Source organism: Alternaria rosae, assembly GCF_020736505.1.
Source record: "Alternaria rosae strain MPI-PUGE-AT-0040 chromosome Unknown BKA58scaffold_4, whole genome shotgun sequence".
In the NCBI taxonomy this organism is placed as follows: Eukaryota; Fungi; Ascomycota; class Dothideomycetes; order Pleosporales; family Pleosporaceae; genus Alternaria; species Alternaria rosae.
The window spans coordinates 1,680,270-1,697,342 of record NW_025763573.1 but is presented as its reverse complement, the minus strand read 5'-3'; the positions used below and the strand labels follow the sequence as shown (position 1 = coordinate 1,697,342).

The 17,073-nt window shown below is 50.5% G+C and overlaps 1 protein-coding gene across 1 annotated transcript; it reads right to left on the bottom strand.

Moving 5' to 3' along the window:
- Positions 1-724: 724 nt before the first annotated feature.
- BKA58DRAFT_312710 (uncharacterized protein) lies at positions 725-16,961 on the bottom strand (the record flags this gene model as incomplete). The annotated part of the gene is made up of 4 exons (XM_046167396.1): positions 725-859; positions 916-10,854; positions 10,942-16,248; positions 16,299-16,961. 4 exons carry the CDS (start codon positions 16,959-16,961, stop codon positions 725-727), a joined length of 16,044 nt encoding a protein of 5,347 aa, XP_046026353.1.
- Positions 16,962-17,073: the final 112 nt, after the last annotated feature.

Genomic DNA, 17,073 nt, shown 5'->3' with positions numbered 1-17,073 from the left:
GGCACATCAACACCAATCCATGTACCTTTGTTCAAGATATCTATTGCCAAAGGGGCCTCGGAGTACCTGAGCGGCCCCGTTATGGGGTTAGAGATGAGGATGCTCACCGTACCAGCCCTGGTGTTTACTGATCTGTAACCCTGTTAGCGTCCTCTCTTCACTCCCAGATACTATGCGACATCACTCAGATACGTCCTATAGACGCACGACGATCGCCTCGAAAAGTTCGAAGTCGCTTTAATTGACACGAGAATCCAGGACCGATCCTCACAGACGGCACGCTGCCATCTCAACCCCTTCTTCCTTGGCAGCGCCAACTACCCGCTTCTTCTCTGCCTCGTCCTCTCCACTTCCCGCGCCACCAACCGCTAGAACTCTTACCTATAGCTTCCGCAGCTTCTTCCTCCTTGCCGCTTCAAATACAAACCTGCACAGCCACCACACGCGATGAGGCTTCCAACTGGTACTACCTGATAAAGTTGGCCTGCGCGGACATGGAGCACATACATTCGAACTACATGGGCATGGTGTGAGTAGGGAGGTACGTAGGATGACTGAGTGAAGTTCTATTGCGGAAAGTCTAAATATACGGGGATGCAAAATCTAGTATCTAGAGCATACAGGGAACGAACGAACCCAACGCCGTCGAACATGGGGAAAGAGGTCGACCAGACGCCTATTGTTGTTGAATCCCAGAACCAATAAAGGAAAAATATGGACGCAATCAAAGCGCTTCGAGTTGTCTACTCAGATCGTATATCAGCCCTTCGCTATCATGAAGGCTCAGCATGGCGGTTGGTGCGAAAACGCCTACGTCCAAGGCGCCGTTGCGGATTGTCGCCTCAATATCGATAGCATGCTACGCGTCTATTAGTCCCTGCTAGTTCCGATATCGCGTAAAGGAGGCAAACTCACTAAATATGCGCCATTGACACGCTCGTCCACTAGTTCAGCAGGTGGTTCCAAGCTGTGCTCCTCCACTTCGGTCACCCTACTGACCGGCTGCTGCCATTGTTGAGTCGGTTTGATGGTGATAGAGTCCTTGCTCTGGGTTTCTCCCTCTGCCTCTGGGGTATCCGGCAGAGACAGGAAGTTTACGAAAGTGTCGACCTTGACACCCGTCCATTCGCTGATCTCGAAGAGGCTAGCAGAAGCGTTCATGGGGCTACTGATGTCTTGCAGATCGCGTTGAATATCTACAGCTACTTCTACGACCCGTCGCTCGAGCGGCTGCCTGACGCGTAGTGGTAGCAGATTGACTGTTGGTACGGCGGCAGAGGCTATATCGTTGATAGGCAGCGAGCGATTGGCGAGGTAGACACCGATGACCACATCTTCGTCTTCAGTCCTTGATGTGTTCGTGGCGTGGACTTTTGCGTACGCAGCGAGGAAGGTTGACTGCGTTGAGACACCGCGTTCACGAGCAGCGGCCTCTAGATCGGGAGTTGCGAACAAGGCTGGCCTATAGAGCTCTGTTCTCGTTGTGGGGTTCGCAGAAGGCTGTACTAGGAGCCCCTCGGCATAGTTTGTGAGATACTGCGTCCAGAAGGCCTTCTTCTTCTCTCGTTCCGATGCCCTGTATCCATTGGCGACAATTCGGGCAAATGTATCGTCTGGCGGAGCGGCTTTAGCGCCGTTGCAGAAAGCTTGCAGTTTCTGCATCAAAAGAGGTAAGCTGACACCATCGTACAATGCATGGTGGATCTTCAGCTTCAACGCCCAGCCGCTGGAGGTTTGTGAGGCGAAGAGATGGGCCCATGGCTGTGTGGTCGTTGTAACTCGGACGCGCTTGCGGACATCGTCATATGCGCAGCCTGTGATGTCTGTGATAGAGCCTTCCACATCTTTCAACACGACTGCTACGTAAGGAATTCGACAATCGCCAGTTGCAACGAAGCAGGACCGCAGAACTGGACTTGTCGCAACCAAGGCTTTCCACGAGTTCTTGAGGTCGTTGAGACCAATACCTCCATGGATGGCGTATGTGAACTCGGCGTAAAAGTTGCTACCGTTGGTATTTAGCCACTTCGACAGCATGTATAGCTGTCCGGCGGCAACTGGTAGAATTTCGGTGACACTTGCATCGTCAATATGAGCCCGGTCTAGGATGTGCGCTCTATCGAGATCTTTGAGAGCCTCCCGAACCACCTCGTGAGGATCGGAACTGGTTTCCAGCTCCTGTGTGGTGCGCGAATCCACAAGACTTGCCATCTGTTCGACCGTACCAGCTCGGAGCATCTCACCAACGCCGAGGATAATGCCCTGTTTGCGCAGAAGAGAAGAGACCTTGATCGCGCTGATAGAGTCTAGGCCCATGTGAAATATGGTCATGCCGCTCGTCATCCCATCTTCGGGTGTCTTTGACACAAAGGCCAGCGTTTCGCGTATCTTGCGAGCTGTTTTGGTGCTTAGTGGATCCACAGCGTGTTCGTCGTCGACTACCTCAGGGCTGCTTGTCGCACGACCTCGTCTCTGCTCGAAAGCCGGCATACCACATACCGATGTGCCGTTTGTAGTGACCTCAATGACAGACGTCTCTGGCTGCTCCATCAAGTGTCTAAGCACGTCATCCATTCGATCGAGGAGCTGTCTCGAACCCCCTTCGTCGAACACCTCCTCTTTCACCGCACAGCGCCATACCAAGCTCTTGTCCATCACCTCCATCTCTACACACACTGGATACTCAACATCACTATGGCCCTCGATGCTTGTGTACAGCTTTTCTCCCTCGTCTTTCTCTGACGCGAAACCCTTTTGGTAAATGAATAGACTTTTCAACAGCCTTCCATCAACACCTGCTGCAGATAGTGCTTTCCGAAGTGGGTAGTGTTGCCACTGCTGGATGCTTGTGAAGTTGTCTTGCATGTAATGCAACATGTCTCCTCCAGATCCGTGCAGGACTGACCGTATCGCAATCGTGTTCATAATGGGAAATAACAATTGGGATCGTTCTTCGTCGTCTCTTCCGGACAATACAGAGCCGAAGGTGACATCGAGACTGTTGGTGTAGAACGCAGTAACGAGAGCAAAGACGGTTTGGCCGATAGTCTGCAATGACACATTGCACCTTCTCGCGAACGGCTGGAGTTCATCTAGTACCACTGCGCTCTTTCGTTCGTGGCGATGAACATGGCTGCCAATCTCGCTGGAGATGTTCGTCCTTCGAGGGAAAGAGCTTGTTATGGCCCCCGAGAGATAATCTTGCCAAAAGCCTGCGGAAGCAGATCCGGATGTTGTGACGATGTTGATCAAAGAAGCCTCGTAGCTTGGTCGAGGGCTAAACTCATCGTTATAAGCTCGTTGCACATCAGAATGCAGTAATCCAAGAGACCAGCCATCGTATAGAGCATGAGCAATGGAGAGAACAAGGTAGCACTGGCCAGGTGTCTCCACGAAGCTAAGGTGGAAGCGAGGTGTTGAAAGCGACTTCCGTAGGGAATCATGTCGAAGTTCACGAAAGATCGAGGCAAAGTCGGGCCTGCCCTCTAATTCAACACGGGTCCAGAAGTCATGATGTCGTTTGTGGACAACCTGTACGAAAGAATTGTCGAATTGCGGATCATCTACCTCCACGAATCCAGTCCGTAAGATTGGTGACGCGGCGACGACTACTGTCCAAGCCTCTCGGAGCTTCTTGACTTCTGTATTGGGATCCAATTCGAGTACATCGTGATTGTAGTATCTTGTGTAGTCTGACGCGATCATCTCAGCCACCATAGCTTCTTGCAAAGGTGTCAAGGGTAGAACTTCCTCAACACTGGCGTTGTTGAACGTATGCTGTTCGAGACACCTCTCCAATGATCTCTTGTAGGCGTCAAGGTTCAGCTGCAGAGTCGCTTGGGTTGGCGTTTCTGTGGGCGAAATAAATTGCACCATCTTCGCAATGGTCAGCCCGCGCATGATGCCGCTTACGGGAATGTCCACTCCGCGCTTCTTGAGCTTGGATGATAACTTGATGGCATCGATACTGTCGAGTCCAAGTTCGAAGATGGAGGTGTTCTCGTTGATGCTTGTAAACTCAAGACCCGATAGTTGAGCAGTCTCCTCTTTGATCTTGATGGCATCGCTCGTCCATTTAAAATCGCTCGTCTTGTCGCCGTTGCGGATCTTTTCATTTTCGGATATTATACCGTTTTGCATCACTCCATCTTCGAAGGTTACTTCAGGAATAGTAGACGGATCTACTAAGACCTGTCGCAATGCTTCTTCGAATCGATCAAGAAGCTCATTCGCCAGACACTCATGTGCGACATGATCTTGACTGACCAATGTCAACTTGAACACATCGCCCCTTCGTTGCTCAACCTCGAGAGCCAGAGGGTAGTCAGCGACAGTATCACTGTCCATGATCTCCCAAGCGTCGTTTTTTGCCCACTCGTCATCTCCCTGAGCGATTTGGTACGCGAAGAGATTGTCGAAGAGAGGCTGGCTTGGAGTTCTTTTGAACCACTTCATGATTTGTCTCAGTGGAGTGTGCTGATAAGGATGAGCTTCGACGTTGAAATCGTGCACTCGTTTGATTGCCGATGACCAAGATTCGCCTCGCTGAGCACAATGTTGATAGGGGATGGTGTTGAACATTGGCCCTATGATGCGATCTGCACCTTCAAGGTCGATACTGCGTCCAGAGACGACTATTCCAACCGTCACAGCTCTTTTGACCTGCTCGCAAAGTACGCTGAGCCAGCAAGCTTGGGCAATAGCTTGTGCTGTAACATTGAGTTGGCGTCGCACAGAGTCGAAACCGGTCAACCCAGACAGTGTACGTGTAACAACCACAGCTTCTTGGCTAGCCTCGCTGGATACGGTGGGTAAATGAAGGGTTTGCTTATCCAGATGGTTCTGCCAGAACTCCTTCGCCCCGTCAGGGATACTGAGCGGACCATGAGCAAGCGCAGTGTGGAAAGCAGGTGCATGTAATTGTGCATTCCTGTCGTTGTAGACGTCCCAAACGGCCCGGAAGATGAGCTCGATGCTGTTGCCATCGTAGAGTCCATGAAAGACGTGAACAGATAGTAGCTTCTGCGTTGGGCTAGTGATGAGATGTAACTCAAAAGGTTGTCTAATATCGGGTTGATTGAACTCTAACCAGCCTTGTCGCAACGATTGTAGGTCTTTAGCGAGGTGGTGTTCTTTGGTTGAAGTGTGTGCCATTCCACTGTGATGAGTAGCACGGAGAACTACCTGCACATGACCTTCTTCCGTGTTGACGAAGACCGTACGAAGTATGGGAGTTAAAGCATGTACCTTTTCCCATGCGGCTTCAAGCCTTCGTTCATCGATGCTGTCATATAGCTTGAAATGGAAGGTATTGAAATAAAGTCCGTTCTCGCTCTCCAGAGATCTCGCGATCATGCCTTGTTGTAAAGGAGTACATGGCGCGACGACTTCGATGACGCTGGATTCGATCGAGAGTGATTGAGCGACAGACCGTTTGTAGCGGTGCTGTACTGCGTGAATAGATTGTTGTGCCGCGAGGACAGATCCATAAGCCTGATCAGTGGGGCCGCCAGCCTCCAAGGCTCTGGCGAGACGTCGAATGGTTGGGCATCGCATTACTACAGATGCAGTAGCACTTGCGAAGCCTGACTGCTTGAGTGTGTGTGATATTCCAATGACGGAGATCGAGTCCATGCCCATCTCGAAGCAGCTAGTATCCTTACTGATAGATTGTTCGCTAACACCTAGAGCTTGAGAGAGTACTTGACGAAGCTTCTTCTCATACTTCGACCAAACTTCGTCTTTGTCGTTTGAAGTGGCCGAGATTGCCTGCAGATCGCTAGAGGAAAGCGCGTCGTAAAGTTCCTTGAGCTTTTTGGCATCCGCCTTGTTGTTAATGTTCAATGGCATTGTAGAGAGAGGAACTAAGTGCGTGGGAATCATGTATGGAGGAAGTTTTTCATGGCAGGCTTCCTTCGCGATCCCCATCGCCCCGAACTCGCCTAGCTGTACCTGAGGTTGTGCCCTGGAGAGTTTGCTACACACAACGAAGGCAACCAGCTGCTCTTTTTGCTGCTTTGGGTGCTTTAGTACTAGCGTTGCAACATCAGAGATCGCCGAGCTGGACTGCTTGATGACGGAGTTGATCTCGGCTACCTCGAGGCGTTGCCCACGTAATTTGACCTGGTCGTCTGCCCGCCCAAGGAACTGGAATGTGCCATCGTGTAGGATTCTAACAAGATCGCCGGTCCGATACACACGCCCACCTAAACGTTCAAGGTGAGGGAAGCGCTCTGCAGTCAGCCCTGGGCGATTGAGGTAGCCTCTGCCAACGAGTTTTCCTGAAACACAGAGTTCGCCTACGCCACCTCGTAGGACAGGTACTTCGGATCCGGGATGAAGAACCAAAGACCCCACATTGTCAAACTGAGGGCCGATATTGGAGGGCCTTCCATTGGATGGAACGCGTGGAAACATGGTGCATCCTATCGTTGCTTCCGTCGGCCCATATCCGTTGTAAATTACGCCTTTTGGACCCCACACATCAAGGATTTCTTGTTTCAGGCTTTCGCCGCCGGTAATGAAGACGCCCTCACAAAGGCTGGGTACGTCATCTGGATGGAGAATTTGGGCGAGACTGGGCGTCAGATCGATATGGGTGATATTGAGATTAGAGATGGTCTTTGCCAGATCTTCAAAGATGAGGTCCCGAGGTGCTGAAACGACGCATATGCCGACCGACCAACTCCAGTACTGCTCAAGGACTGAAACGTCGAAGTGGAATGAGGCGAATTGAAGCCATCGCGAATTCGTGTCCCAATGTCCGGCAAACAAGCGCTGGAAAGCAAGAAGCGCCTGCACAGCATTCTCATGAGTAAGCTCGCAGCCTTTTGGCGTACCTGTAGTACCAGAAGTATACAAGCAGTAGCTACGATCCTGAGAATGGATCTGATCGTTGCGCAAAAGCGAAGATCCGGGTAGTGAACGCCAGTCGATCTTGTCAAGCTTTAGTACTGGCACACTAACGCTGCCCTCAAACTGACCAGCTTGAGAAGATAGAGATATAACAGCTTGAGCGCGCGAGTCTTCAACGATAAAAGCCTGACGTGCAGCAGGCGCACCAGGATCGATAGCGACAAAAGCGCAGCCAGCCTTCAATATCCCCAGCATGGCAAAAGATGCTTCAGGACATTTGTCGAAACACACACCAACCAGATTACCAGGCTGCACACCATGCGAAGTGATAAGGTGAGCAATTCTGTTACCCTCAGCATCTAGCTCAGCATACGTCCATTGCTCAATAGTACGTGAGCCCTTGTCTTTCGCGGAAACGAACTCAAACGCGACACGCCTAGGGTACTTCGTCGCAGTGCTCTCGACCAGCTCGTGGAGTAACCTAACATCAGATGGCAGTTCAGGTTCTTTAGCAGGCGTGATAGAGTATAGTTGTTCGGAGAAGTGGGTCTCGGTCGCAGTAATGCTTGACGTATAGTTCTCCATCAAGTGGTCTAGCTGCTCGAGGATCAGAGCGGCTTGCTCGTTTGGTACGATATGAGGCAAGAACGTAAGACGATACTCCAAGTACCCCTCCATCGGTTCCAGTTCGATTGAAATCGGGTACTCAATAGCCGCGTTCTCTTCAACAACTCTCCATAACTGGCTAGATTCTGTACGACTAGACAGCTTCTGGTAAGCGAAAATTGTGTCAAATAATGCTTCGTTTGGAAAGCCCATAATTCTCTGGATCTTGTTGAGTGATGTGGATTGATATTGCTGGATTTGGGTGTTCAACGCCATAATGTTAGTAAGAGTCACAGCCATGTCTTTCGAAACGGTGCATGCTATGGGTACTGTGTTGATGCATGGAAAGACGACATCCTCGGCTCCGTCAAAGGTTCGACCGGATAAGACAACTCCGCATGTTACTGAGCTTTCTCCAGTGTAAGAGCTCAACAATGAAAGCCAACTCGCAATGCCTGCGGCTTGCATAGTAATGTTGGTATTCCGACAGCCATTCTCCAGGATATGAAGCGGTTTCGTGGATTGGCGAGTGCAAACGGAAGGGGGGCTTGGACAATGTCTCAAAGGTGTGAGATTGGGAAAGCGGCATGGATTTGCACCCTTCCCAATTTCAATCCATACTGCTTCTCCGTCTTCCGTCCTTGTAGCACTGAGCTGTATAATACTGCTAATGATTGTGTCGATAGATGTAGGCGGCAGCAAAGCGCGGCCCTCATATGCAGCAGTAACATCATTCAAGATAGACTGAAGACTTTGCGCATCGAAGAGAGCATGGAACATGGCCAGATCAACAGCGAAGTGACCCTCTTCTTGGATGATGCGCAACGACCAAGGTGGTAAATATAATCTTTTCAAGAATGCGCGTTGTATGCCTTGGAGCCATTTATCAATCGGGTCGGAGGTAGTGCTTGAGGTGATAGACCATGGCAGATCCGTCGAAGTTGGAGTATACTCAATCATCGCGAAGGCGTGAAGCGGATCCTTGATCTGAGCGAATCCGCTGCGCAGTATACTGTGGCGTTCTCTCGTCACATCCCATGCTTTCTTGAGCTTTTCGAGGTCTGTACCCACTTCCAACTGCATACGAATGTGATTCATATACACAGCTCCTTCTGTCGCGAGGAATTGTGATATCATGCCCTTCTGGAGTGGAGTGCAAGGACGAACGGCTACGACATACTCATCAGAGACGCTATGGTCACTTAGTACCTGCGTCTTGTGCTTGCGTTCAAAAGCACCAAAGTCGAACTGCAAAGGTGCAGACACCTCCGATGCTTTCGCTTGATCTATGAAAGCGGCAAGATCGACGCATGTTGTGTGACTTAGAACATCGGCAGCATTCACGGAGTAACCTTGCTTTCGAAGAGCAGCTGCAATTTGCACTGCGCTGATGCTGTCAAGACCGAGCTGGTAGATGGAGGTTGTTGGGGAGATCTCTTCTTGCGAAGCGTCGGATAATCGCGCAAAAATGTCCCTCACCTCGGTTTCCACGTGCGTCCATTGATGATCTGAGCCATGTCGAAATTCATTAGTGAGCGATTGGGTACCGCTGCGGTCTCGGAATATGTTCGTCAACGCTTTCTTGTCAATCTTCCCAGCCATTGATCTCGGAATCTTGTCGACAAAGAGAAAGAATTGGGGTACCATGTAAGACGGTAGCCGGCTGCTTGCAATCCTCTTGAGCTCACTCTCTTCGATCTTGCCACGCGTAACCAGAAATGCCACGAGTTGGTCCTTGCCTGTCTTCTCCTTTCTCAAGATCTGTGTAGTGACGAACGCAACCTCTGAATGGGAATTCTGGAGCACGTGATTGATCTCGCCGAGCTCTACCCTGAGCCCGCGTATCTTGACCTGATCGTCAGTGCGTCCTATGAATTCGAAATTGCCGTCACTCAGCATCCTCGCCATGTCGCCACTCTTATAAAAGCGTTGCCCACCCCAAATGACAAACCGTTCGCTTGTCAGATCGGGATTGCCGAGGTAGCCTCGTGCGAGTTGTGCGCCTCCAATGTAGAGTTCGCCGGTGCTCAGCATAGGCAAGATCGATTTGCATCCTGGCGAGAAGATTGCAAAAGATGTGCTTGGGAAGGGTTTGCCGATGATTGAAACACGACCGTTTACTGAAACAGGGCTTATTGTCGTACAGAATGCAGCTTCAGTAGGCCCGTACGAGTTGACGCATGCATCGCCCCATTCCTTCACGATAACGTGCGCCATGGCTTCTCCGATGCAGTACAATAACTTGACGCTCGGTATATCAGATCTCTTGAGCAAAACCGCTACTGAAGGGGTCAGGTCGAGCAAGCTGATCTGCAAAGAATTGATGACTTTCGGTAGGTCGTTCAACAACTCATTCTGGTCAGTGGTACAGAGCGTGAACCCAAGGGTCCAAGCCAAGAAACAGTCGTAGTAGCACATATCGAAAGTTACAGCCGCATATTGTAGCAGTCGTGAGGAAGTGTTCCAGGGAATGCGGGACTCTGAGCTTGCGATGGTCTGGACAGGAGCACGATGTTCCATGCTGACCGCTTTCGGTACGCCTGTAGAGCCAGAGGTGAACAGACAATAGGCTAGATTCGAGTCCACGAGGCCTTCAATGACGGGATTATGATGCGGCGCAGATGTTATAGCTTCAACGTTGACAACCCTCGCTTCAATTAGATGAGCGGGAAGTGTTGAGGTTTCCGAGCAAAGCACAAGCTTTGGCTTCAGCTCTTGGAACATAACTCGTCTGCGTGCTTCAGGCAAACCAGGATATACCGGTGCAAAAGCAGCCCCAGCTTTCATAACTCCCAGAAAACTTGCATAGAAACAAGGGCTCTTCTGCATGTGAATTGGGACGATATCTTCAGGACCAATCCCTTGTCCAATGAGCGCATGTGCAACAGAGTTTGCTTTTTCATTCAAAGTCGCGAAAGACCAAATCGTCTTTCCACCATCTGGAAGCAAGTATTCCAAGGCGACACGGTCGGGGTGCATTGCTGCGATGCGTTCGAAACCCGAATGTAGCAAGGCTGCGTCGGTTTGGCATCGCTCATAAGCCATGTTGGACTCTGCTCGAAGGTGAGCTGGCAGTGTGCTTATGTCGGTGGAGCTCATTTCCGGAGACGCCAGCAATGATGAAATGCAGGTGTCAAAGGTTTCCATTACCAGCTGACCTTCCGCTTCAGACAACAGTGATGTCTGGTAGTGCAGTGATAACTCTAGAGTATTCTGGGCCGGATCTTGAATAAGCTCGCATACGATGGGTAGATCCATGTCACCCAGATCTTGTTCAAGTGTCCAGATAGTGGAGTCCAAGGTTGTTTTCGGCTGCTGAAGTATCACCAAGGTGTCAAAAAGACGGCCACCCTCACGGAGTACAGTGCTTTGTATGCGACGGAGCGGTGTCAACTGATGAGCTAGCGACTCGATGCTAATAGAATGGGCTAGGCGCATTAAAGCGTCATTAGTTTGCTGAGGATCGAGAATGATGCGGACGGGTAAGGTATTAAAGCAAGGAGCAATGATGCGACCGAGGTCGTCTCTGGAGATATTGCGTCCATTAACGACGTTTCCGAAGCAAATGTCGTTTTCACCTGTATAGAAGCGCAGAAGCTTGGCCCAAGCCGCGTGCACTACCGACAGTAATGACAGCGACATGTCTTGACATGCTGTGCGTATGGTGGAGAGTGGTAGTTGTAGACATTTCGATGAAGATGCAGGGTTTCCTTGGGCTCTTGAATCGTTGCCGGTAAGATTGGGAAAGAGCGTAGGCTCAAACCCGCTCAATAGAGTGGCCCAATACTTATCACCCTCTGCATAATCTTGCTGGAGCATATATTGCAGATATACATCGTAAGACACCGGTGGCGGAATTTTGATGCCGAGATACGTATCTTGTACTTCCTGAATGAGCGTAGAGATAGCAATGCCGTCGTAGAGCGCATGGTGGCAGCCAAAAAGTAGCTTTGTTGATCGCCCGTCTTGTATCAACGCGAGGTGAATTGGAGGGCTTTCGGCTGCTAGTTGGTCAGAAATAGCGCTGTTTATACGGGGCGGTAGGCCGTCCAGGGTGTTGTAGTGATGCCAATTCAGCTTAGTATTGCGTAGCACAACTTGCGTGAAGGCGAATGACGGGTTTTCAGTAGCAACGAAACATGTGCGAAGGATCTCATGTCGCCGTAGCATACTCGTCCAGGACTCCTGCAACCGAGAGACGTCTCCTTTGACGTCGAAAAGCATTATGTTGCAGTACGCCGAATGTGAGGACGGCTGGCTGCTTGAAAGCATAGCCTCTTGAAGTGGTGTGCACGGTAGGATCTTTACCACCTGTGATCCGCTTTTAGTGTAACGCGCAAGAACACGAGACACTTCTTCTGGTTTCAAGAAATTGTCTAGGCTGACGGTATTAGGCTTAGCCGTTTCCCGAGTCGATGGTCGCGGATGCAGTCGACAGACAGATGCGAGACGAGCGATTGAAGCGTTCTTCAATACTGTAGAGATGGAGAAGTCACCCAAGTCCTGTTTTCGAAGTCCGTTGCAAAAGCGTATAGCTGAAACTGAATCCAGACCCAGACTGAAGAATGATGACGTCCGCTGGATTCCTTCTGGTAAGATATTGAGTATCGATGAAAGAACCTGGGCCACGGCTTTCTCCCACGGTGAGAAATCCTCCACCTTTTCATCGCCCTGGGTCCAGTGCAGGGCGACCTGTTCTTCTTCCGCTAAGTCCCAGAACATACGTTGAAGGAGAGCTTTGTCGATTTTGGCTTGCATTGTCATTGGAAGGCGCGAAACGGGAACGAGGTGCGAGGGAATCATGTATGAAGGCAGGCGGCGCGATAGCAGATCAGACAGATCCGATATCACGGATTCAAACCCCATAGGCTCCAAACGTTGGAAAGAGTTAGATGCAGCTCCGTCGGGTACCCAGAACACTACCAGTGTTTGGGTATCGTCGGAACGCGGTAGGAGAAGGGTGACGCAGTCTTGCACTGCCTGATGATCGAGTATCACTGAGGTTATCTCACCGAGTTCGACACGCTGACCACGAATCTTGACTTGATCATCCATACGGCCTTTGGAAAGTATGGATCCGTCCGGGAGTAGTATACCTGTATCGCCTGACCGGTATATTCTACCATAAGTGGAGTGGTTGATGATCTTCGCGGCATTCAGCTCCGGTCGGTTCAAATAGCCACGGAAAACCTGGTACCCTCCGAAACAAAGCTCACCTACGGCACCGAGGGGGAGAATTGCCTCGCTTTCGGGATCAAGCACGAGGGCTGAAGTATTATCGAAAGGCATACCGATGTTGTTGATCAGATCATCCGGAGTTACCGCCGCTCGTACAGTGCATATGTTTGTGGTCTCAGAAGGACCGTAGCCTTGGTACAAGCCTTTGCCTGCCCACATTCTTCGAACATGTTCCGTCAAAGCTTCTCCAGCAGTCACCAGAAATTCGACTTTCGGCACATTCTCTGGATCTACCAATGCTGCAACGGTTGGCGTAAGACTTAGATGTGTGACGCCCAGACAATTGATCGCAGCCTCAAAGTCGTGAAACAAGTCGTCTTTCGTTGCCGTGCATAGGCATATGCCAACGTGCCACGAGAAGAATATCTCGAAGACACTGACATCAAATGCTTGCGAGCAAGACTGAAGCAGGCATGAGCCCGCAGGAACGGGGTATATAGTTGAAAGATATTGCAAGTTACTCATGAGATTATCCTGGGTAACAAGAACTCCCTTGGGCGCTCCAGTGCTGCCGGAAGTGAATACAGCATAGGCGAGATGCTGTCCGTTATATGACATGTCCAGGTTCTGATCATATTGTTTCGCAAGTTGGGTGGTGTTGAATTCAATAAGGTCGACGGGAAGATGATTCCGAATGCTTATTGCAGTTGTTGTGTCGGAAACGCACACCTTTACTTGCGCGTCGTCCAGAATGCTTCTGACTCTGTCGATCGGCGTATCAGGGACTATCGGTAGATATCCGCAACCAAGTTTGAGCACAGCAAGGATACAGACGTAAAGCTCGGTCGACTTTTCCATCATGATGCAAACCAATTGATCGTTGCCTACGCCATGATCGGCGAGGACACGGGCAAATTGGTTAGCGCGTGTGTTGAGCAGACCATAGGTCGCCACCTCTTCGACTTCCACGACACCACATTTGACACGAGCGAATTTGAGAGCTGACCTTCGCGGATCTTTCAGGGCCCATTGCTCTACCGCATGAGCAGGACCATGCTCTATAGTTCGCTGTCGAGGCGTGGGGTTGGCGATTGACAAGGAAGGCGTGGTGAAGCATCGTTTCGTGGCATCGATGTCATGGTTGGTGTTTGATAAGAGCAGGGTCACTATCTCGTCGATCTGGCGAGAGAGATATTTGATCTGATGCTCTGATATAGTTGAGGCGTCGTACGTAGCGTGGAAAAATATGTTGTCCTCGCGCGGCTCGAATTCCAGCGTAAGTCTGAATTCCAGATCGTCCGCGCTGTCGATGACTCTTGCAGTGAGCGACGAGCTTGAGTCTGAGATAAGTGACTGTTGCCATACAAACAAAACGTCGAAGAGCCGTGTCCCAGGTGGGATATTCCCCGCCTTCACTATGTCCCGGAAAGGAAGGGTGCTGTGACTCAGACATTCTCTGTTCAATGCTTGGGTCGTATGCAACAGATCATGAATGTTAAGCATGTTACCGAGATTTATGCGGAAAGGAACGGTTGCAATGCATGGGCCGATAACATCCTCCACGCCAGCGATGGGAATGGTCCGTCCTGAGGTAACATTTCCAAGAACTATGTCGTTTGTGCCGCTATAAAGGCTGAGTATGTACGCAGTAGCCGCCTGGAAATAGACCTGGGGGTTGACAACCATCTCCTGAGCTCGCTGGAATAGTTCGGATCTGTTGACAGCAGATCGGCCCGAAAAGTGATGTGTCGCCGGATCGCGAACAAGCTTTCCATGGTAATTAGGGAGCGCCACCGGAAGGTAGCCACCGAGGAGACTACTCCAGTAGCCCTTGAGTACTTCTTGATCTTCAGGCATGACTTGGGTGAAGTACTGGACTACTTCACGAAATTGTGGCCGCGATACTGTTTCTTTTCCATGCAATCGTGTGTCAAGGTCGTGGAGCAATAAATCGAACGACCACCCATCGTACAGTGCATGGTGTATGCGGAACAACAGACGGGGTCGTCCAGAGATTGACATTACTTGTACGTGAAATGGACGAAGAAATTCCTCATCGGAGCTCATTGAGTAAGATCTCGAAAAGACGTCAACTTCCTGAATCTGTGCTGGTAGTAATTCTCTCCAAATGATCTGCGAGAACGTTCCTGCGCGCTGTGATTCCGCAACGAAGCCGGTACGCAGAATCTCGCTCTTACTGGCCAAGTAGTTCAGGGCGTTTCGGATATCTTCATACGTCCGCGTAATTGCTAGCTCAACTTCGATCCAGTTACAATAGGCAGTAGGCCTGGACATCGTCTCTGCAAGCATGGCTTCCTGCAATGGAGTACAAGGTATCACGGATGTGATATCGTTCCTCCACCGCTTGAGCTGAGGCATCTCTACGTTGCCGTTCATCTTCGCAGAATCATGCGTCGGATTATGCCGATTAGCGCTTTGTGTAGAATCTCTACATATCGCAACAAGATCTCTCAATGTTCTCGCAGATAGCACTTCCATCGCTCCTAGGATGAATCCCTCTCGACGTAGCGCAGACGCTATGCGAATAGCTCGAAGGGAATCCAGGCCAGCAGAGATGAGGTCTGTATCTGATCCAAGGTTTTGAGAAATATGACGCCCAAAAGTTCCCAGGACTGCTTGGCTCACATGATCGCCTGTGGATATGGTGGTCGACGTAGACGGTCCAGTAGAGTCAGTCTTGTAAAGATGTGTCTTTGCGAGAGCATCTTTGTCAACCTTTCCTGACGGTAGCTGCGGCATAGTATCGATGAAGTGTACGTCTGATGGGATCATGAATGCCGGAAGCCATTGGTTACAGACAGCGAAAACATCTGCGCGGGTGACTTTGCGCGAGTCGGCAGCGCAAAAGGCAACCAGAGACTCTTGGACAATGATTACGGTTGCTGTCCGACAGCTCTGTATCCTCATGATAACCTGTTCAATTTCGCCGAGCTCGACCCGTTGCCCTCGCAGCTTTACCTGACCAGCAACGATACGGCCCAAGCATTCCAAGACCCCGTGACGGTTGATTCTTGCGCGATCGCCGGTACGATATAAGCGACCATATTCCGGATGTTCGATGAATGATGTAGAAGTGAGATCTGGGCGGTTCAAATACCCTTCGGCAACCTGGGGTCCTCCGATGGTTAGTTCACCAACCTCCCCGGAACTCAGTATCTCAATGCCAGCCGATGGTCGATCCTCAGTCATAGGCGCGATTATGAAAGCTGACACAGTATCTAAGGGACGGCCTATGATACTAGTTGATGAATGTGTCGAGAACTGTGGCTGCAGCGTGCAGTGAATTGAGGCTTCAGTTGGCCCGTACATGGCCCATAACATACTCTCCTTTATTTCGTCACCACCATACTCATCGATGACGTGTTGGGTGAGCATCTCACCGATGGTAAGTAACAGTTTGAGGCCGGGCACACTGGACCTGCCCTGAAGAAGGTTGCTCACGACTGTTGGCGTAAGTTCAGCTGCGTCGACCTCTAGATTGTTAATGGCTCCTGGAAGGTCATCGAGCATGTGCGTACGTGTGCTGCTGACCAGGGTTCGCCCTCGAAACCAGGGAAAGAATATCTCAAAAATGGAAACATCAAACGTCTTGCACTACATTAGTAGAGAAAGAGCGCCTGTTCTGCATGTGCACTTACAGGGGCTGCGAATTGAAGAAAACGGGTGAAGTCGGGAATGTGGCGGTTGTGAGCCAATAGACTCTGGGTGACTGCATGATGAGTTACGCTGACAGCCTTAGGCTTCCCGGTAGAGCCGGAGGTATATAGTACATAGGCTAGATCGGTGGTGTTTGGTCGCCGCAAATCGATTTTAGGCTGGTCTTCGCGGTTGCCGAGTTCGCTGTCAACGGAGACCACATCGATGTTGATCGCTGCTCGTATCCGCCCATCTAGAATCGAAGATGAGATGAGCAGGTCAGCGGAAATATCATCGAGGATAAACTTCAGCCGCTCTGTAGGTGTGTCGAGATTAAGAGGGCAGAAGGCCTTGCCTGCCTTCAAAATGGCCAAAAGAACAATATACAGCTCTGGGGACTGTGGTAGGAAGACCGGAATGACAGGCGAGGCACTTTCGAGCTTTGCCAATCTATCTGTGATCCTGCCAGCCAAGGCATCGCTCAGACTATGCAAGTTCTTGTAGGAGAACTTCCGCCTTTTCGATCCATATTCCAGGAAATCGATAGCAGTTGCGTCATGATCAAATGGACGCACAAGCTCGTGGAGAAGGTCTGGTCCGCTCAAGACCGAGGGTCGCTGATTAAGTACCGACAGTCGTTGGTTCGCGCCGTTTTCTTGAATCATCTTGTGTTAAATTGTTAGATATGGCGACCGATGGCAACGTTGACTGGTAAAACATTCGAGTCTCTGTCGTCCCTCGCGATACGTCCATGAATTCCTTGAAGAAAGAACTGCA